The sequence below is a fragment of the Hypoxylon fragiforme genome (genome assembly GCF_022984875.1).
Source record: "Hypoxylon fragiforme strain CBS 206.31 chromosome Unknown GGS25scaffold_5, whole genome shotgun sequence".
Classification (NCBI taxonomy): Eukaryota; Fungi; Ascomycota; class Sordariomycetes; order Xylariales; family Hypoxylaceae; genus Hypoxylon; species Hypoxylon fragiforme.
The window spans coordinates 81,248-102,405 of record NW_026054760.1 but is presented as its reverse complement, the minus strand read 5'-3'; the positions used below and the strand labels follow the sequence as shown (position 1 = coordinate 102,405).

General features: G+C 49.5%; 5 protein-coding genes across 5 annotated transcripts; 3 read left to right on the top strand and 2 right to left on the bottom strand.

Moving 5' to 3' along the window:
* Positions 1–1,645: 1,645 nt before the first annotated feature.
* On the top strand, positions 1,646–4,261 carry GGS25DRAFT_514150 (putative alcohol oxidase; the record flags this gene model as incomplete). Its single annotated transcript, XM_049262959.1, has 12 exons — positions 1,646–1,716; positions 1,775–2,000; positions 2,050–2,168; positions 2,225–2,272; positions 2,327–2,453; positions 2,509–2,645; positions 2,705–2,823; positions 2,876–3,040; positions 3,099–3,321; positions 3,371–3,860; positions 3,931–4,067; positions 4,123–4,261. 12 exons carry the CDS (start codon positions 1,646–1,648, stop codon positions 4,259–4,261), a joined length of 2,001 nt encoding a protein of 666 aa, XP_049116219.1.
* Positions 4,262–4,644: 383 nt separating this feature from the next.
* Positions 4,645–7,074, top strand: GGS25DRAFT_488792 (MFS general substrate transporter). Its single transcript, XM_049260853.1, has 3 exons — positions 4,645–4,846; positions 4,902–5,529; positions 5,656–7,074. Exons 2-3 carry the CDS (start codon positions 5,193–5,195, stop codon positions 6,939–6,941), a joined length of 1,623 nt encoding a protein of 540 aa, XP_049116218.1. The 5' UTR covers positions 4,645–4,846; positions 4,902–5,192; the 3' UTR covers positions 6,942–7,074.
* On the bottom strand, positions 7,075–9,337 carry GGS25DRAFT_488791 (uncharacterized protein). The gene is made up of 2 exons (XM_049260852.1): positions 9,145–9,337; positions 7,075–8,891 (listed from the first exon to the last, which is right to left on the bottom strand). Exon 2 carries the CDS (start codon positions 8,864–8,866, stop codon positions 7,250–7,252), a length of 1,617 nt encoding a protein of 538 aa, XP_049116217.1. The 5' UTR covers positions 8,867–8,891; positions 9,145–9,337; the 3' UTR covers positions 7,075–7,249.
* A 162-nt stretch (positions 9,338–9,499) lies between these two features.
* On the top strand, positions 9,500–11,911 carry GGS25DRAFT_488786 (glycosyltransferase family 21 protein). The gene is made up of 2 exons (XM_049260851.1): positions 9,500–10,227; positions 10,321–11,911. The coding sequence occupies exons 1-2, from the start codon at positions 10,136–10,138 to the stop codon at positions 11,855–11,857; spliced, it is 1,629 nt and encodes a 542-aa protein (XP_049116216.1). The 5' UTR covers positions 9,500–10,135; the 3' UTR covers positions 11,858–11,911.
* A 953-nt stretch (positions 11,912–12,864) lies between these two features.
* GGS25DRAFT_260457 (uncharacterized protein) lies at positions 12,865–19,006 on the bottom strand. The gene is made up of 2 exons (XM_049257285.1): positions 18,466–19,006; positions 12,865–18,366 (listed from the first exon to the last, which is right to left on the bottom strand). Exons 1-2 carry the CDS (start codon positions 18,518–18,520, stop codon positions 13,037–13,039), a joined length of 5,385 nt encoding a protein of 1,794 aa, XP_049116215.1. The 5' UTR covers positions 18,521–19,006; the 3' UTR covers positions 12,865–13,036.
* Positions 19,007–21,158: the final 2,152 nt, after the last annotated feature.

The window sequence follows — 21,158 nt, the reverse complement described above, 5'->3', positions numbered from 1 at the left end:
GCCCTCCCATAGGCTCGCTCCCCAAGCAACGGCCCCCCCCTTCCCTTCCAAGCGACCGGCCAAAAGTGTAGGGTCCAAGCATACCTATTGAACAATCGAGTCCGAGGGAGGTGGAGGAGGGCCTGTGGTTTGAATTGGTCGGAAGACATAATCACGGGTTGTCTGTTGCAGCGCGAGGATGTCAGCTACTCCAATTTTCCCCTCGTCGAGGTGCAGTGGTCGAATGCAACGGGAATTTTTGGAATACTTACGCAGCTCGAAATAGTGCAGGCAGGATCGCCCAGTAGCAGTTTCATCGGCAGTTCGCCGTATACGTACTTACCATAGTAGTAGTAGTAGGCAGACAGGTATGAATCTCAGCTTGGAGTTGCCATCGACCACATACCTACGTATGCTACTATAGTAGCATACGCGGAGAACGTCTGGTTTTCATCACGGCCCAAGCGGCTAGTAAGTACTAAAGCTGTAAAAGTAAGGCCTGGGCTAACAGATCTTGATTCTTTTACCCCTTAGTATTACTTAATAGGTCCCCTAGACCTTGTATGTGATTGGTATATTCCTATGAGCTAGACATACAGGATTGTCCTCGTCGAGTCGAAAGGGGAACAGCTGCCAATCCTGATCATTACGAGGCCTTTTGGTCAAGTGAAGGATTGACGCTTGGGTGCTGAGGTACGGCAAGATGGCTATTGGTTCAAGCTGAGCTACCTATGGGTATGCATAGTGCTGCCTTTGGATAGTTTGGATAGACCCAGAGAATTAAACGAACTATACTATGCAGTAATATCCACCTGGAGAACTTGGAACTGCGGGGAAGTATACCCTGAGGAGGCCGCATCTAGCTTCTACGGGTATTTGACTTGACGTTGCTTCCACCCCGCATTCCAACTCCCATCGTGCATATGAGCTGCATATGCTAATGGTCAATAGACGTTGTAGGTCTGTTGAAAGTTGCCTAATATAGCAAGGGAACAAGGGGGAGTATGGGGGAACAGGGGTAAGGGGGCCACAAGGCTGTGATGGCCAACTCTCCGAGCCTCACCGAGATGCCGCTACTGGGCGACATCACCTCCAACTCGATTAACCCATCACGTCAATCTGTTTATCCAATACTCCAAAGCCTGAACCTCCATGAGAATGCTAAGAAAGTGTGACGTGTGTCATACTTAATGTAAGGCAGTTTAATACAGACTCCAACCTGGTAATTCCCAGCTCTGGTTGGATGAGACGGTGCCGCTGGGTGAAGCCTATCCATGATTAGCTTTCCATCCATCCCGACTAGCACTTAATGAATACCGGTATCAATGCAGAATTGTTGCATTCATCGATATCATATGACCTCGCCTATGAGTTGGCAATCATGTAAAGGAGTTGCCGGGAGAGGGGATGTTGGAGGATTGCAGCTAACAATAGTGCTTGAGTGCATATCTTTACTAGCAAGAGTCCTTCATTGGCCTTTTGGGGCGAAGTACATCAATCGAGGTCGGATGGCTGCAGCTTGTCGGGTCCCCCTCTCTTTGGATATTTGTATCCCCTGACGCCGCCACCATTCGGCAAAGCATAAGTAGAAAGTCAGTGCCCCCAAAGCCGGTTTCACAACATGTTCTCTAAACTTTTCACCTGGAACACAAAACAACAAGAAGATATGTCTTTGCCAGAGGAATTCGACATCATCATCTGTGGTGGAGGTAGTTGCGGGTGTGTGGTAGCTGGCCGGTATGTGTTACATTCGTAACCCCGATAAATGGCTCTTGTGCTCATCTTAGGTACCCAGATTGGCGAATTTGGATCACAACCTGAAGATTCTGCTCATCGAGGCTGGTGAAAGCAACCTGAACAACCCATGGGTCTTCAGGCCAGGGGTTTACCCCCGTAACATGAAGCTGGACTCGAAAACGGCCTCCTTCTATGAGTCTCGTCCATCGAAATGGCTCTCGGGGAGAAAGGCGGTGGTTCCATGTGCCCATATTCTGGGAGGTGGCTCCAGCATCAACTTCTTGGTAAGTGGTCGTTCGAGATGCGAGATGCTGTGATGCTAATACACCTTAGATGTACACACGTGCTTCGGCTTCGGACTACGATGACTTCCAGGCAAAGGGATGGACGACGAAGGAGCTCCTACCGCTCATGAGGAAGCATGAAACCTATCAGCGTGCCTGCCACAACAAGTTAGTTCACCATGCGTACCTAGGGTTGCATGAGACAAAAAAGCTTACCAAGACAGGGAACTCCACGGATTTGAGGGGCCGATTAAAGTGTCCTTCGGCAACTAGTAAGTAAATATTATTCCTAACTTCAGAAAAGCATATGGCTAATTATATCCAAGCACATACCCCATCAAGGATGACTTTCTTAGGGCTGCGGAATCCCAAGACATTCCTATTGTCGATGATTTGGAAGACCTTAGCACTGCCCACGGTGCTGAACATTGGTTGAAATGGATTAACCGTGATGTATGTATACTTGCTCCTATATTGCTCGGGATCAATGACTGACACGGTGGTGTAGACTGGCAGACGTAGCGACAGTGCACACGCATACGTTCATTCGACTCGTGCTGTGCACAGCAACCTATACCTTGCTTGCAACACTAAGGTGGAGAAGGTCATCATCGAGAACGGCAGAGCGGTCGCTGTCCAGACCGTGTAGGTTTTCATGATATTTCACATAAAATCGTATGCAAGAGAGCTGATTGAGTTTCCAGACCAACGAAGCCGCTTCATCCCAACCAGCTAAAGACTCGCACCTTCAAGGCACGCAAGCAGATCATTGTGTCCGGAGGTACCATTTCTTCGCCCCTAATCCTTCAACGATCCGGAATTGGTACGTATTATAATGTCAGTAGGTTCCGATCCTAGCATTAACATCTTATTAGGTGACCCCGAGAAGCTGAAGGCAGCTGGCGTTGAACCAATCGTCGATCTCCCCGGTGTGGGACTCAACTTCCAAGACCACTACTTGACCTTCTCAGTGTTCCGTGCTAAGCCTGAGGTCGAAAGTTTCGACGACTTCGTTCGAGGTGACCCTGAAGTGCAAAAGAGTAAGTACTTCACACACTAGTACACGTACACTTTATCATGATCCTAACTCAGTTGCAGAGGTATTCGACGAATGGGCACTAAAGGGAACTGGCCCACTTTCCACCAACGGCATTGAGGCTGGTGTGAAGATTCGCCCAACGGAGGAGGAGCTCAAGGAGTTCGAATCCTGGCCAACACCACAATTTAACGAGGGTTGGAAGTCGTACTTCAAGAACAAGCCTGACAAGCCCGTCATGCACTACTCCGTTATTTCTGGCTGGTTTGGTGACCACATGCTCATGTAAGTATCGCTCTGTTAAAGACGTGATATGATTTCTCACACTTTATAGGCCCCCTGGAAAGTTCTTCACAATGTTCCACTTCTTAGAGTATCCATTTTCCCGAGGATTCGTACACATCAAGTCGAAAGACCCTTACGAGAGCCCAGACTTTGACCCAGGCTTCATGAATGACGAGCGTGACATGGCACCGATGGTGTGGGGATACATAAAATCGCGAGAGACAGCCCGACGCATGGACGCTTACGCCGGCGAAGTTCAGGCTATGCACCCGTTCTTCGACTATGACTCGCCAGCTCGTGCTAATGACATGGACCTTGAGACCACTCAGCGCTACGCCCTCCCGGGCAACCTGAGTGCTGGTCTGCAGCACGGTAGCTGGAGTTGCTTTAACCCAGCACCATCGAAGAAACCAGAGTTGAGCGTCCTCAACAGTAACAAGGCCGATATCCGAGAAGATCTCAAGTACACTAAGAAGGATATTGAAGTGGTTGAAGAATGGGTGAGGAGACACGTGGAGAGCACATGGCACTGCCTGGGTGTAAGTACTTCCCTTGTTACTTTATGATCCTTTTCGGTATGCTCGAACGGCGCTAATTTCGTGATATTAGACTTGCTCCATGGCCCCTAAGGAAGGCAATAGCATTGTGAAGCACGGTGTTCTGGACGAACGTCTAAATGTCCACGGTGTTAAGGGCCTCAAGGTTGCGGATCTCAGTATCTGCCCTGACAATGTTGGCTGCAACACGTAAGTCGAAAGTCTGATCTATGCTTGAGTCAAATAGTTGTTAACACTGATGTAGATACTCGACCGCTCTCCTCATCGGTGAGAAGTGCGCCATGTTGACGGCCGAAGATCTCGGATATTCTGGCGAAGCGCTCGACATGAAGGTCCCAACATACCACGCTCCTGGCGAGGTGAACCTGCCATTCCGCGTATGAAGAAGTCCGCGTATGAAGAAGCCATGGCTGTATTTGTTTTTATTGTTATGTGACACCATAAGTTATGCTGGCTGTGATATGATGTGTTATGAGTTTCGAAATCAGACCGACATCTACCTTGAGTAGCTGCTCATCTGTATTTTCAATCCCTCCTTTTTTTTCTGTCATTAATGTCTTCAAGTAGCAATTGCGGCTGGATGTAGTATAGGTACTGGGTAGTATATTATATTGAAGTATATTTTGATGAGTCAATTTTGAGATGTGAAATGTGACATGAAATAAAACAGGATGCAAAAGTTAAATTATTTAATATTTAACTAGAGAAAACCGTTGGATATAAAAATGATGCGAGAAGGCGTGATCGATAAAGCCACGGGTGAGGGGTTGGTTACATAGTACCTAGGTTAGGTAGCACAAGTAGAATCATAGCGATTATTATACCCTAACTTACCTAACCTTATAGGCATGTACAATACCTAATAGCGATTAGCGAACTAAAATCATATGTCACAAACGCGATAAAGAGACAAGACATCGGCGCCGCGTACAGTCTCCGTGTCTGTATTACACTATGTGCTACACACTGTATCTGATTCCCCGATAATCTTCTATGTATAGAATAGCTAATCAGCAGAATAAGCATAATCCCCTTTCAACCTTGTCTTGTTCCCAACTGTTTCTGCTCGCGTCGTAAGCACGCCAGCCTCTTCTTAAAGATCGGCAAGGAAAAGAAAACTTTTTCTTTCCTCTGATTCTTGACTGGGGAAATTCACGCAGAGGCAATTGGGACATCTGCATCCGAAGAATCTCAGGTTGCCTCGAGTTTAGCTTCAGGACGAGAGACTACAATAACTTGGCACGTTGAAACTACGACAAGGTCTCTTGGCTTGGGAATTCAATTATCAAATCGCCAAGAAATAACAACCTCACAATGCCATGCAGCAGCAGTTCATCGAGCAGCAGCTCCTCGAGCGGCTCCTCCACCAAAAGCATCCGCAAAGGGGATACCGGCGGCCCCGAAGTCACCGCAACTGAGACAACGCCGTTGCTGGCCACATCTCCGGTGACCATAACCAACGACTCGGACGTTGCCACTGCCGTCGCCGGAGACGAGGCCGGGTCTCACCATCCGCTGCTCCCGAAGCCTGAGGATAAACCGCTGCCCAAATGGCAGATTTTCTTTTTATGCTATGCGCGTCTTGTTGAGCCCATCGCCTTTTTCTCTATTTTCCCTTATATCAACCAGATGGTGCAGCGGAATGGGAACTGTAAGTTTATTATTTATTCTCTTTTTCTAGTATTGTGGGATGGCAGGCTTCTTCTGTCCCTCACATCCACATTCATCTACTACCCCTCCAAACCAAATACTAGCAAACACTGACCCAGTTGCACAGTGGACGAAGCCGACGTAGGCTTCTACGGCGGCCTAATCGAGTCTCTCTTCTCCTTAACCCAAATGCTCGTGATGCTCCCCTGGGGCCGCCTCGCCGACCGGTGGGGCCGGAAGCCCGTGCTCGTCTCCTCGCTCGTCGGCGTCGTGGTCGCCACCTCTTTGTTCGGCCTCGCGCAGACCATCTGGCAGATGATCGTGCTGCGGTGCCTCGCCGGCGTCTTCGCCGGAACCATCGTCACGATCCGCGCCATGATCGCCGAGCACAGCACCCCGCGCACGCAGGCCCGCGCCTTCAGCTGGTTCGCGTTCAGCGGGAACATTGGCTTGTTCATCGGACCCTTGATCGGGGGCGCGCTCGCGGATCCCGCGGCCCAGTATCCGGGCGCCTTCGGGGGCGTGCGGTTCTTCGAGGAGTACCCCTACGCGCTGTCGTCGCTTGTCGTGGGGTGCATCGGTTTAACCGCCGTAGTGACCAGCGCCCTCTTCGTCGAGGAAACGCTGCACAAGAAATCATCTAACAAGCCCTCATCAACCGACCCCGACTCCACCGCCGAAGCCGGCGGGCCCCCCAAACCCCTACCCTCCTACTCGGCCCTCTCCCTGCTCAAACGCCCCGACGTGCGCATCGTGCTGTACAACTACAGCCACGTGATGATCCTCGGCTTCTCCTACACCGCCATCGTGCCCGTCTTCTGGTTCACGTCCACCGCTCTCGGCGGCTTCGGGCTCACCCCCCTCCAAATCTCCCTCTTCATGGGCCTGACGGGCCTCTCCCAAGCCATCTGGCTCCTCGTCGTCTTCCCGCCCCTGCAACACCGCATCGGCACCAACGGCGTCCTGCGCGCGTGCGGCTACGCCTGGCCTTTTTTCTTCGCCGTCATGCCCGTCATGAATCTGATCATGTACCAGGGGACGCGCGAGGCCGAGCTCGCGTTCTGGATCCTGATCCCGATTTTGCTGGCCGTGGGCCCGGGGGTGAGCATGGCGTTCACGGGCGTGCAGCTCGCGCTCAACGACGTGAGTCCCGCGCCCGAGGCGCTGGGCACGCTGAATGCCCTCGCGCTGACCATCACGAGCGGGCTGCGCGCGTTTTCGCCCGCGCTGTTCACGAGCTTGTTTGCTATCGGGGTCAAGGACCAGATTGTCTGGGGATACCTGGTGTGGGTCATCTTGGTCGTGCTCGCACTTGTCTACATCGTCTCGTCGAGGTTCTTGCCGGAAGCTAGTGAAAATGATTACGAGCGTGGGACTGCTGAGCCGGAGGAGGAGCGAGAGGAAAGTTCCTAGTAAGATGAGTGGATGAGTGATGATTATAAGGGGGTAAAAAGACTGGTTTGGCTACCCTTCTACGGTATTTACGGTATTAAGAATATATGAGAGACAGATTTTCAACCTTCACTTCGTAAAAGCGCCTGTAAAAATTTAGGAAAATTAGAGTGGGATAAATTCATTGCCTGCAGCTAATACCACTCGCGATACATTTACACGTCCCAATCCTGACATGGCTCATTATTGGCCTCTAATACCATAACGCCATCATATGCAGCTGTGATTCCGGCTCATCCCACCTCATGATTATAAGTACATAAAGGGTTTCAATCCCTGTTCCTATTGCTGAGCCATCTCTTCACAATAAACTCGCGGACTTTGTACCTCTTTAAAATCTCCGTCGCGCCAAGCCCCTCGTCAAATGGAGGTGGCACGTCAACGTATGTCAGTACCAAGGTCTTCAACGCCGTAGATTGCACACGGTTAACCGTATGAAGCCAATGCCAGCTTCTACTTGGGGGCTCACGACCCTCAGCCTTCCAATATGGATGCGTATATGCAGGTAAGACGATGACTGCAAACTCTGCATGAGAGAAGACGGGTCCGCGGTTATATAACATCCAATCCACACCAAACTTTATTCCAGGCCGCGTTACCCAACCCAGGGAACGGAAATGGTGATACACAGCATAATGAAGGAGAAATGGATCATCCGGTTGGAGATTGCTCATCCTCGGGGGCATATATGATGTCTGGCGGAAGAGTGTGAATAACTCCGATGCACTGAACGGCTTACCAGTCGCTGGGTTTATGACCGTCAGCGCCCCTAGGGCAAAGACAAGATAAAAGGTTTCTTCCAGGCATAATTGCAGATGTTCCCTGTCTACGATCTGGGTCTCCAACTTAGAGCTGGTCTTGGAAACAGGGTTCTCCCCAACAAGAGGCGCTGGTAGACCCAAATCTGCCGGTTGGGATGATAAGCTTCCCTTGGGTAGACCGCTGTCTTGCACGTGCCCATTCGACGGCGCAACGTGACCGGGACTTGGCGGGTCGGACACCCGAAAAGTTGTGGACTCAACCTTTGGCGAAAACCGCACGAATTTACGTGCTCCAATATGGTCGGTTGGGGTTCGAGGGCGCACGGGTTGGTCATCTACCTCATCAGATATCAAGATTGTCTCCTTGCTGGGTGGGTCCATCTCATCAATAGTCTCCTCCATGGCGGTGTGTGTTGACAAGGAGCCATTCAGCCTTGCACCAGTGGTGGGTATGACAACGCCTGCTTGGCCATTTGCGACGGGGCTTTGACCCAATATGACGTCTGCTAAGTTTTCCGTAGGCTTCACGTCACATGCAGAATTTGGAAGAGCAAGTAATTCCTTAGGTCCTACGGGGGCGATCCAAGCCTCGAGAATTCTAGTTCGTTGTATGGCTTCCTGTTCTTTTCTTGCACGGTCCCACTTCATCATCTTACGCTCTTCCCGCCGCTGGGCAGTTAAATCTTCAGCTACATGACCGTCATGTTTGCCCCTCCGGGCATGCTCTCTTTTGAGCCAGTTTGGTTCACTTCGACTGTAGTTACCTTTGCCAAAAAATCCTTGCTCCCATAACGCCCTTATTGACTTGGGGTCCTTAATTTGGACTGAACGAGTTTCCGGGCACCAGAGACCATTGTGAATGACAGAAGGCTCAACTGGTGGCGGTGACAGAATATGACTCGCCCAAGTATAGACGAGATGGAAGAGAGACACAGGGTTATTTGGATAAAAAGTTGGCAAGGGAAAAATGCGAATCGGGGCAGGAAGAGCATAGATTTTATGAAGCGGAGGCCCGCTTGGGTGAGATTTAGTTTTCACTTTAGATGTTGAAGTTGACTTTGAAGTAGATGTATCGACCTCATGTTGGTTCGAGGTGACAGACACGGCATTGGATGTGTTTGCCATGGCTCATGCGCATCATGCCGGCCTACTTTGACAAGGTCAGCAACTTTGCTTGATGTGTAATTGTTATTGAAATCATCACATGATGAACCGCTCAGATACCGTTGTAGTCTATATTGGCGCACTCATCGAGACTGTTACATCTCTAAGCTCCGAAGTAATAAGGTGTCATCACCGCGACGGTGTACAGAGAGTATTTGGTTAATACATGCCAAAACTTCTCGGCAAGTATCCAAAATTTCTCATATAATTCACATGAAGGATATACTGGGACAACTTACATTTAAAGGAAATATCGAATCAATATTGAGCTGAGTAGATCATTCAGCACACATGATAGGGAACAATGCCCGGATTCTGTCTTGCTTGTAGAAAGTTTGTTTGTGTTTGGTGATGAGTGAATATGAGAAGATGAAAAAGAATCGTGAATCGAATTCGAGTTTTGTTAGCGGGATGAAAAAAAAAAAAAAAAAAAAGAGTGGAGTCGAATCATAGTTGAAATGGATTGTCGGGCTTACGGTATTATAGAATTATCCGAATTTCGCTTCAATGTGCACATGCACCTTTGAATCTTGAAAATGTGGGTATTGCAGCTACATAGAGTTGCAGCCAGTCAGCCAGCCAACCAACTAACAACTTCAGTTATTTTATGTACTTTGGCTGTTAGCCCTACGGCCTCATTCGCAAGGCAACAACTATCGCTCCTTGCCCTGGGGAGTTAGTGTATGCAATTTCCAATGGATCTTTTTTTTCTCAATAGCGGGACTAGCGGGACTTGCGGAACCCTCTACCACTGTTACCAACTGACCAGAGTAAGAGCAGTGCGGTGACACGGAATTTAATGAGAATTTCCTATCATTTCCTATCATTGCTGACGTTCGGATCTTCATTAATAAATTTCAATTATAATCCCCGTTCCATTTTTATATTCTCATAATCCAAACATTAAACACTATGAAGATTACTAAATCATTACATTAATTAATATTATCCTCGAGTTTGTGTTGTTGTCTCTTGTTTATTCAAGAAGATGCTGATTGTCACCTTTATATCCCACGTCACGATACTGAGTCCTTGCGTCTGTTAGCCACATATCAGCCTTCATTTCTAGCCTACCCTAGGTACCTTACCTACACAAGGTACATAACTCGAGCTGCCTAACTTCAAGTTCATTTCCGAATGATTTTGTTTGATGGCTAGTACTAAGTGGACTTGTTGTTGTATTGCACCTAACAAATTATCAACTTCTTAATTCCATTTTGACATGACCCAATGCTCTCTAATATAAGTCAAGTTTTTGGCTCTGTCGGCATTATATGGGGTTCCTTTGTCTTTCTGGTGCAGACCATAGGAAACTACCAGATGTAAGCTCAAACCTTTATACGATATACGCGATACGCGTATCTCGTATAGCATAACCCCCAACTAGAGAGGTATCCTAACCATAGCTTCAACAGCTTCCGCAACTATTCTTCCAAGCCGCCACCTCCCGTATCGCCGTTCTTACCGAAAGATGAAGTTCCACATGTAACCATTATACGTCCTGCCAAAGGCCTTGAGCCCGGCCTATACGAATGCCTAGCCTCCGTCTTCCACCAGTCATACCCCAAGGACAAGTTGACCATATACTTTTGCGTAGCGTCCAAGGAAGATGCCGCCTACCCCGTTATCCTAAAGCTCCTCGAGAACCACCCCGGCTTCGATGCCAAGGTCTTCGTCGAAACCGAAGACCCTTACCTTCACGGTGACGGGGGCCATGTTGACAACGTCGGTCCGAATCCCAAGGTTCGGAACCTGAGCAGAGCGTATCGGGAAGCCAAGGGTGATATAATGTGGCCACTCGATTGTAATGTGTGGATTGCCAGGGACGTAACGGGACGTATGGTCGACAAACTTTGCGGGTACCTACCGAATGGCCAAAGAGCGAAACCGTATAAGTTTGTGCATCAATTGCCTTTAGTTGTGGACACGGTCACCTCCATGAGTAGTTTGAACTCTAAGGGCCAGACACTACTCTCGGGCTCTTCCGTTACCGGTGGATCCGACGCTCAGTCCAACGTGAACGTCCCATCCTCCGTCTTCTCGCGGTCCTGGGCCCACGGCGGCGGACGTCTAGAGGAGATGTTCATGGCCACCACTCACGCTAAATTTTACAGTGCCATCAACACCGTCGGCATAGCCCCATGCATTGTGGGGAAGAGCAACATGTTCCGAAAGTCACATCTCGACCAGGTCACCGACCCAGCCCGAAACCCGATCCTAACCGGCAGAGCCGCTACTCTGCCCAAGGGGCTGGACCACTTCTCGCTGTTCATGTGCGAAGACCATGTCATCGGCGACCTCCTATGGCGATCCAGCCTACCCGGCTTTGCCAACCATGGCCTCGTCTGGGGCGACCTGGTCATCCAGCCCATGGCAGGCATGTCTATACGGGCCTATGCCGCACGCAGAGTTCGGTGGTTACGCGCCCGGAAGTGGACAGTGCTATCGGCAACCTTGGTCGAACACGGCGTCGAGAGCCTTGTGTGCTGCTTCTACATCTCGTTTGGTCTCACCAGTTTGCCCTGGTTTCATGAAACCTTCGGCATCCCACAGACCTGGAAGGCCATGTTGTACTGCTGGTTAACGGGCATCACGCTGTGGATGGCTATAGACCGCGTCGTCTTCAAGAGATTACACGCCGGGCGGACCATCTACGTTGACGAGAATACACCGCCATTCGCGCGAGGCACCAGTGGAGGCGGGGCAGAGAAGCGCCGGTTTGGCGAGTGGTTCTTAGCATGGCTGGGACGAGAAATCCTTGCGTTACCTATATGGACGTGGGCCGTGTTCCTCGGCACCACGGTGAACTGGAGAGGGAAGCTGTTTCGCGTTCGGTCGGACATGACCGTTGTCTCGATAGACGCTGAGGGGAGAGACGTGCAGGTAGACGCGGCGCCTCAGCAAGCATCACAGAATGGGCATAGCTTAGCATCAAGAGGGAAAAAAGACTAGATACGGGATAACTGCCGTAGTACCTATATATCTATAATACATAATATTATATTGCATTTGTTCCGCTGCCAGAGTTGTGTAGGTAGTTATGTAACTTCCACGACGTTAGGCCTCAGTATACCATCACTGTTCCCTTTGCCCCGCCGCATTTAGGTGAACGCCGTGCCCCAATACCACAATAACCCGAGCGATTAAGCCACAACCGTGGGAAACTTAGGAGCAGTATCACGACCAAACCCACTCCAATCGCCCTCCTTACATGTAAGCAAGGCCTGCTAACATTACACCACGCACGGAACGTACCTAGGTAGCGTAAGGTAGCCTGGTATCACGCCAGAGGGTCACTATTGGGCCTGCCATATTCTTCATTCACAGTTGGACGTAATGTCATATCACTAGCACATGTCCGGTTTCAAAGACGCTCTGTTGCGAGTCAAAAAAGACTAAAACAATAAAATTTCCGTGTTCGTTCGTTGGTATATCCACCTCGTAGTATCTTCATCTATATGAGTAAGGTAAGCAAAAAATGAGATAGATATACGTAAATGTAGAAACCCTATCCCGTGTCATTCCATCATGATTTGTTCTATCCTATCTAGCTTGATAGAATAAGATCCAAAAGAGTATAAAAAAAAGTATGGTTAAAATAATGCAAGCGCGGTACATGAAAAAGAATATGATGGTATTGGTACAGCCTGCCGACCTTTTCACCTTCGGGTGGTTAACGTATGATATTTTCCCAGTCAGCGAACTGCGGAAGACGGGTATTGTTGTATTTATCGTATGCCATGTATGTTCCCAGTCCCCGCGAGAATTTCATTCATACCCTTCATAAATTCTTTTACCCTGATGATGATAATGATAAATGATATATCCGTATGCCCGGTATGCTTTGATTTAAAATGACCAAACAAGTTGCGTGGGTATTGATGTTTTGAAAATCAGAACAGATACAAATGAACAGCTACACACAAACCTGTGTGTAGCAATGAAAATGAAAGTCATGAGGGGGTATCCAACAAAAAAGATGGGAAATGTGTTGAACATGTAAAACCTGTATCTTGCTCTCGGTAAGTCAGCAACTGTGCTAGACAAATAAGACTTCCGTGAGTGCAAACAGATGAAAAACGTAAGACAGGTGAGGTAGGCCGTTGTAGCAAACGTCACCGTAGCGAATCATCATAGACCCATCATCTCGTTCTGGCCAAGGAAAGTCCTGGCCAACTCGTCTCCGCCACGTTCGGCCTCCTTCATCCAATGAATAGCGACACACATCATAGTAGGGTCACGGACGTCACCATCCGTAGTCGTATCCTGCATGCCTGAAGATGCTGGTCCTGCCGCACCCAGACTGCTTCGACTTCTATCCGGATTATGGCGCGTAGTGCTTCCAGATCGAGGTCCGAACTTCTCCATAACAGCCTGTTTGAATACATCTCGTGGTTTAGAGAGAGGCAGCGTGCTTCTCTCGACAAGCTCAGGGTTGCTGAGGTTAAAGAGCCCCAGCTCTCGTTGTGCTGTAGCATGACCCTCTTTTGCCGCGATCGTCCACATTGTTGCTGCATCACGAAGAGAGTGAATCGGTGTTGGCCGTACCGGCTCAGGTGCGTCATCGTTACCACTAGGACGCTTTCTAGACGGCGTGTAGTAGTTCAAGATTTCGTCTGCCACCTCCACCATCGTCGTGATTACGTCTTGCTTCAGAGAAAACGCTACTGCTGCAATATCCCAAAAGGCCTTATTTCTATCAGCATCCAGAATCGAAGGTGAAACAAACGAATTAATAAATTGTAAATCGCGAAATAGCGTCTTCGGTCGGATACCTGCGTCTTTGAATAGCGACCGAAGTATTTGTGCAATGGCACTTGTGTTAGCGGCCTCCTTCACGGAGATGACTGAGCGTGCATCGGCATTCTTATTGCCACGAGGCTGAATGTAAAACATGTGTGATTGGAACAGCTGCGGACGCCTGTCCCGAGAATCATCACCACCGAGCTCATTCAAGTCAGTTTTACCTGAAGTATCATCGTCGACAGACATAGACTGGTGTCTTTGTGCCCACCGAGAACGACGTCCGCTAGATAAGGAAGCGGATATGAGACGCTCCAATTCAATGAGAGCGTTCAGCTTCGTGTACGGATTTGGATGAACAGCAAACATTCCCAGCAATCTTTGATATGCTTTGGCGTAAGGGAAGTCTGGCGTTCCTTTCCTCTTCGACGACTTCGCGCGGGCCGATGTTGTCTCGCTCGTGGTAGAACTGTCATTACTTGGTCCGGAGGCGCTATCAGGCCTGTCCGCATTCAGGTCCACTCTCGATGCTTCCCCTGCTTGTCGAAGGTTACCGAAACTCTTCCTTTTCTCGATCACTCTCTGCTTGGCGGAGCTCTTACTTGTACGATCCCTCTTCCCCGAAGGCCGCCGTGCCCTTCGCTCTTCGTTATCTCGGCGTTCAATACATTCTTGGCCCATACTGCCAAACCATCCGTCCGTCTCCGACCCCGATGCGAACACAAGGTTGCCCAGTTCGGAGAGTAGAAGGCTGGTGAGAGTCTGGCGAAGCTCTGCAAGGAAACGTTGTTTCCCTTCCGAAAGTCGGCGTAGATGAACAGTCTCGTTCGATGATACCGATGCGCCAGATCTTGACGCAGAATGGTGAGACGACAGGTGCTGGTGATTCGGGTGCGAGAAAGTGCTCGAGAGGTTGGTAACACTGGTCGTCGGCGATTGAGCACGTGAAGTTGCTGAGCTAACAGTCGATATTGTAGATTGGAAAGGCGACCAGAAGGTCGACGTCGAATCAAGACCATGCATGGGAGATGAGGCTCCAAAGTAATCATGCGAATCAAATGTGTCGGACATCGCAGTACTTGCTCTCGAGAAACTGTATCGGCGGTGGGAGTCAATAGAGACCTGACTCGAGTTGAATGCGGGCATGTTTCTCAGGTCACGAGCCATTGAGCCTGGACGACGCGTTGGGGATGCATATCGTCTATCGTGCTCGCTGCTTATGATGCTTGCAGTATCATCACCCCATACGCTCTCCCTATCCCGACCGATACGAGATCCCTCAAACAATCTGCGGTCTCTCGAATAGAGTTCGCTGGACCAGAGCACCGGACCATCGACGATGTTCTCACCAACCAGCTTTGCTACGCAGCTATCGACCTCGCAGCAAAAGCGATGTATTCGCTCCTCACCTTGGCACATATTCTGTATGCCGAGCTGGTCTAGCCACTTGTTAGTTATCTCAGCCTGGGCGTCACTGAGCTTATTTGGGCCTCCTTGGTCTTCGCCAGCGGCCAGCAGATCCAGCATCTGAGATTCATTTCTAAAGATATAGGCTGCAGCAGGGCCTCGAGCCAATTGGGCTCGATTCCGTTGAAAAGAGCCCCATTTTCTCGGCACGCCCATAATCTTCAAGGCGCTGCAAATATTTCGAGTTTGTTCGTAAGGAGCCGAGTTGTGAACATCCGTCACATACCACATCTTATCTCGGAGCGACTTCAGGCGTTTCATCATGGTGTCGATAAGGCCTTCGTGGCGTTCCTGGCTCTGCTTCAGCCATACTAGCCAGGCATCATACTCCTCAATTGCCGAGGCGGAGCGTCGAATTGAATCACGAGGACCGCGGGAGAATATATTCAGTAGCATTGCAAAGCCGTTCTTGCGTAATGAGGAAGAGGTTAGAGCATTCAGCTGTTGGAGGGTCTTCCAGTAGAGATGTGCTGCGACAAAGTCGGATTGTATACGTGACTGTGAAGAGGCGGCCGAAAGCATTGTGATTAAGACCGAAGACTCGGGCTCACTTGTTGGCTCTTGGTCTTCAGGAGGTTGGGAAGCCTCTTCGGCAGCCCGCTTGGACTTCTCCTCCTCCTCGCATTTGGTACGATACGGGTTGCGGCTACCCATCGATGACCCTGTAGTGATGATCTTGTTCTTGGATCGATACTTCTTCAGTCCGGAAGCTCGATTACTAAATGTAGTTTTAGCGCCGTGATCTTCCAGCCCTTGTGGAATCTCAAAGTCCTCGACGAGCTTCAGGACTGAGTCCCGCAGCTGATGATAGTCCTTATCAAGTTCGGGTTTCTCATCAGGCTCATCATCCTCAGTGTCACTAGTAGTAGATGAGTTCTCCTCTTCTGCGTCATCATCAGGATCGTAAGTCATCTGCAAAGAAAGGCCGTTGCCATCAGCGGAAATAAATACAACAGCCCAGCGTTCAGCACACGGGTGACATGATCCCGAAATAGCCTCCTGGCCCAAGTTTTGGACCATCTCGTGCATTGCTAAGCGAAGACGATATCCATCATCCTCATAATGGTTGGGGTTTTTCTGCCGGGTCCCATCGGATATGGGCGGTGAACGTCGTTGAGGCGTACCGGCTACTTGGTCTTCAAGTAAAGGCTCGCCTGAGGTGGTCCCATCACTGAAAACGGAAGACGCACTCATACTAAGAACCGAGGCAGTGTCAAAGTTACTTCTTGACGTACCGATTGATATCGGTTGTGAGATGGCAGAGAAGCCCGACACCGAGGGCGCTCCAGAGCGAATGCTGCTGGAGTGGCCGGATTGTGGCCTGCGTTCAGGATATAGGGCATTGACGAGTGTAGCAACGTCAGCTGGGCTAACCACCAAATAAGGATGGACTTCAACGGTTTCTCTCAGAGACGTGATAGACCTAGCAGGAAGCAGCCTTCCGGTTCTCTTGCCCGTTGGTTTAAAACGACCCAGGATGTTTTCAATGTGGCTCTTGATCTTGGGGGGCGTCGATACCGGCTTCTGAGGATTTCCACTCGCAAGCATTTCGATAACGTAATGCTGCGCAATTGTGGCAACCTGCTTGAGGATCTTTTGGCGACCATATTCGGTAATGTGATACTCAGTCATCATCCCATAACTCTCTGGGTGAATGACAACGGCGAGCAACCAACTGGAAAAGAGCCACTTGTATACAAACCATCTTCGAGTAGTATCAACCAGGTTGCGCGTGCTGTCCTTAGTCTCCAGCCGACGAAGAATCTCATTTCCTAATTCAATGACTCCTTCTGGGATCCCTGTTGCGTCTTCGTCATCAATGATGGCAAAAAGATTGTTAACAGCACGTTCATAGAACTCCTCAGCAGCAATGGTATCCTTGGTAGTCCAATCCGATATGTTGAACCGTGTTCCATTCTGGTCTTCTGCTCGGTCGAGCAAAAATGCGCCATCCTCAAGTATCTTCATCAGGTACCATTCCATATTGGCCCGTCCGGACCAATCACGCATAGCAGACCAGGCGTTGAGGATTGAGATCAACACTGGCTCACTCGTAGACTTCGTGGAAATCAACCGAGCGAAAGCAGTGGCCCAGATCCCGGTCCTCCGTTTGTCCTCGGCGCTGTCCGGGCCGGCCGAGTTCGCAAAGCAGGTATATATAAGAGCAGAAAGTGGATCGTGGCGCTGAAAAGAAAGAAGCCGCTCAACAGCATTGGGGGTTTGCGCCGACTGTCTACTAGGGCCGCTAGAATGCGCACGACTACTAGAACGGCCATGATATGGCAAGACCGATTCTATTGGTTCCAATCCCTGATGAAAAGTTGTGAGGGCCTGGAGCTCCGAAGTGCTCAGGGCGCATAGCCGCGTAGCTAGGTAGTCCGGGTTCGTCCGGATTTGGGTTAGAAAGTTCAGGAACGCTTCTCTGGCAGAAGCAGAGATCTCATTGAGAAAGGGGGTCACAGAACTGCTAGGACCAATACTTCCCACAGTGCTTGGGGGAGGCACGAGCGTCTCGACAGAAGCTACTCCTGACGATTGCAAAGACTCCATCTCAGGTTCCAGGAGAGCATAGCGACGGGTGGCATCGCAGCTATTCCGAACATCATGAATGGCACCAAAGAGATTAGCAAAAGCCCTCTTGTCGTCATTCCGGAAGCTATCCGCCAAATTGCGCAACGAAATTTCTCCGCAGCGGGTTAGGCGCGCCGAGAGAGCGGTGGAAATCAGGGTCCTTTGGAGGCGAATGCGGGTGTTGGCGCACTTGCGCTCCTGGTATTTAGACAACCGGACCAGATGAGCGAGCTCTTCGAGAGTGGTACCTTCTGATTCGGGTGAGAGGTGGGAGTTTGTGTATAGGGACACATCACCCAAGAGAGACCTCGGGAATGGGCCCGGGTCCTCATGATCCTTCAAAATAGGTTGTAACGGGCTGGATGGTGCGGGTGGGCTTGAAGCCGGAGAGGGAGTGGGTGGTTTCGAAGGGCTTACAGCCTGCGCTATTATTGGCTTCTTGGGCGCACTCGCGCCGGCACCCTGGGTGGCGTTCGACTGCTGCTTCGAAGTCGCATCGCGGGACGTCTCGTCGCTACCAATCTTGCGAACCGAACCAGACGACTCTCGCCGACGGTGCCCAATTCCGGGCTTGGTAGGACTTCGCGATCGGAGTCGTCGCGGGCGCGATACTTCGGGTCGCGCCTCGGGGGAAGGGGTCGGGGATCGTGAAGATTGATGTGTGGCAGTGGGAGAGACGGCTATAGTCGAGGCGACAAGGTCAGCAATTTAGATCATGGAAGTCTATCAACATCGATTCCGAAACTCCTCGGCAGACTCCTTTCCTCATCTCGACTCACGTGGAGAAGAATGTATGCAAACGGGTGAAGATAGTGATCGCTGCATGGAAATCATAATGGGCGCATGTAAATGTTTCTGAGAGCGCGCCACTTTCACCCCAGGACTAGCAGCACCCCCTTGACGAGAGAGCTGCTAGGTAGCCACGGTGGTTACTATATTATTCGATAGTCGACGTAGTCGGTAGCCTTGTACAAAATGTCATCTAGACATAAAAAGCAGAAAAAGCTCGTGACCTAGCTTAAGGGGAGGAACCAGAACGTCGTCGCTGGTCGTATGCGCGGGTAGGCTTAGATAGGTAAAGCGTAGGTATGGTATGAAGTTAGGTCCGATCGAGTAGGGATTAGGATAGGATAGGACAGGGTAGTTTATGTATGTGTGTGAGTGTGTGTGTAAGTCTAGGTAGGATAGATATCGTAGCAATGTATGTATGTAAGTAAGTCAGTATGTGAGTAAGATATGTATGTAGGTAGGTGATGTAGATTTGTGGTTGGTAAGGATAGTAGTAGGTAGGGTAGAGTTGGGCCTCAAGTAGTTAAAGAATATTATTAGATAAGGTAAGGCAAGGCAAGGCAAGGTACCAGGTAGGTAGGTAAGGATAGTTAGAGTAGTAAAGCTTTCGGAGGTGTCAAGGGTATACTAGTCCCGTCACGGCGCGGTTCGGTTGATCCCAGATCGACCGAGTACTATCGTATAAAGAGTGTGAAGTAATTATTGGGCAACGCGAGCTGGATCGTAAGCAAGTATCACTCGGTAGAAGTGTCGGGTTAGTTATTCACTGGTATGCTGATACGTGAGCTGAGCGTGAGATACGTGAGTAAATAATAACCTTCTCTTTCTTAGCTCATATACCCAGCCACGCTTCGCGTCAATCTGTTGTGACTTGGCTGATTCGTTTTTATTCGGCTCCTCCGTCCGTTTGGATCCCCAGCTATTTTGATGCCTGTTCGGCTCCGGAAACCCGGGTATATAGTATATACTATGATCAATATGGAGGGAACCTAACCTGACCTGACCTAACCTATTCCCACTAGACAGAGGGTATAGGGTATGACAGGAAATAAGGGACAGACAGATTCGCAGTATGTAGTAGTCTCTCTTTCTCTCTTTTTGTCAAAAAGAAAAAGGGAAACGGAAAAGGGGGATACAACGACAGCAGCACACAGCAGCAAAAGCAACAGCAGAAGCAGGAGCAGGAGTAGTAGCAAGCAAGCAAGCAAAACAGCGCGCAGTGCAGAAGAGACAGATGATGTGTGATGTGTCTTGCCGAAGTACCTAAAAGTCGACCTTGGTGGATATGTATGTATGCTGGATGTTGGACTGGACTGGACTGGGCTGGGCTGTGTGTGAATTGGATTGGATTGGATTGAATTTTGGGAATTGGAGATTGGAACCTTGTCCAGCTGTCGAGACATCCAGTTGCACAACAGAATTTAGTTGTCGCACTGTCGTTGGCCGACGTGGGGTAAATCATTGAGACCGCTGAGACCGCTTAGCACCGCTTTAGTACCGTTCATTGCTGTCATTTGTTTACTGTGTACTACCAAAGTACCAACCACATTGCATTTTCTACAGGTACATTTGTTCAATTTTGTTGTTGTTGGCAAGAACGTATCGCAAATGGAGGGGTATTTGGTTAGTAATTGGAGGCATTGGGAGCATCAGGAGTATCAGGAGAGCATACTAAAGTTGGGAATGTGGCAGGTTCAATGTTGTAGTTGCCACAACTCAATTCCTTAGTGTGTTCCCCTGTCCCTCTTTCAACATTAGACCATTAGGCATTGGAAGTTACAGGCCTACTAGGTACCAAGCCTAGCAGAGCTTAGCCTCAGGTAAGGTACCTCCCTGCTATCGTGGCGTTCTATAACTGAAAGTGCAAAAGTGCCGCAGTCCGCGTTAAACACTCCGTACCTGCCTAGTACAGGTAACCTACGATTTAGTACCATCTACCTTTCCCCACTCTCTCTCTCTCTCTTACCTCTCTATGTACATATACAACTCTTCTTTTTTTTTAACACTCAAATCCGACTTTTAGGTATGACTCTTTTCTTCCCCCCCCCCTCCCACCGCCTGGCCCCCAGGAGCTTTTTGCCAAACAATTGAACCAGCCAACCATCACCAACCAAATTTGGCGGGTGTGTACAACGCAGAAGGAGACCTTGATGACGATGCTACTGTTTTACAACACACCGCGTCAAGGAGGCGAAGTTAAAGCCCTGTCGATTCTTCTGTTGCTTGACAACACCGGTAAAGCCCAGCAACGTCGGAGAATACTCGTTTCTTCCTCTTCTCTTCTACAGTACCTTTCTATCAAGATGAACTACTGATTCTCCACGATCGAGTTTCCCCCCTTTTTTTCTTTTTTTTTCTAGTTTTGCTACATATGTAGTTTTGATAACTACTTCCCTACAAGGTACTGTAGCGCTGGAGGTATGTATATCTTCTTTTTTTATCTTTTGCCCCTCATCAATCCCCTATTTTCCCCTGGCCTAGTCACGTACTTCACGTATTACTAGGTTACGTACATACGTATATTCATACATAGGCACACACACGCATACATATTACAACACATAGCTCGAAGTCGAGTCCATTGCCCCGCGGCTACACACCGAAAAAGGCGAACACAGTATGACAAAGGGCAACCCATGCCATACATATCTTTGCCATCATGCGCTTCTTACCTACATAGTAC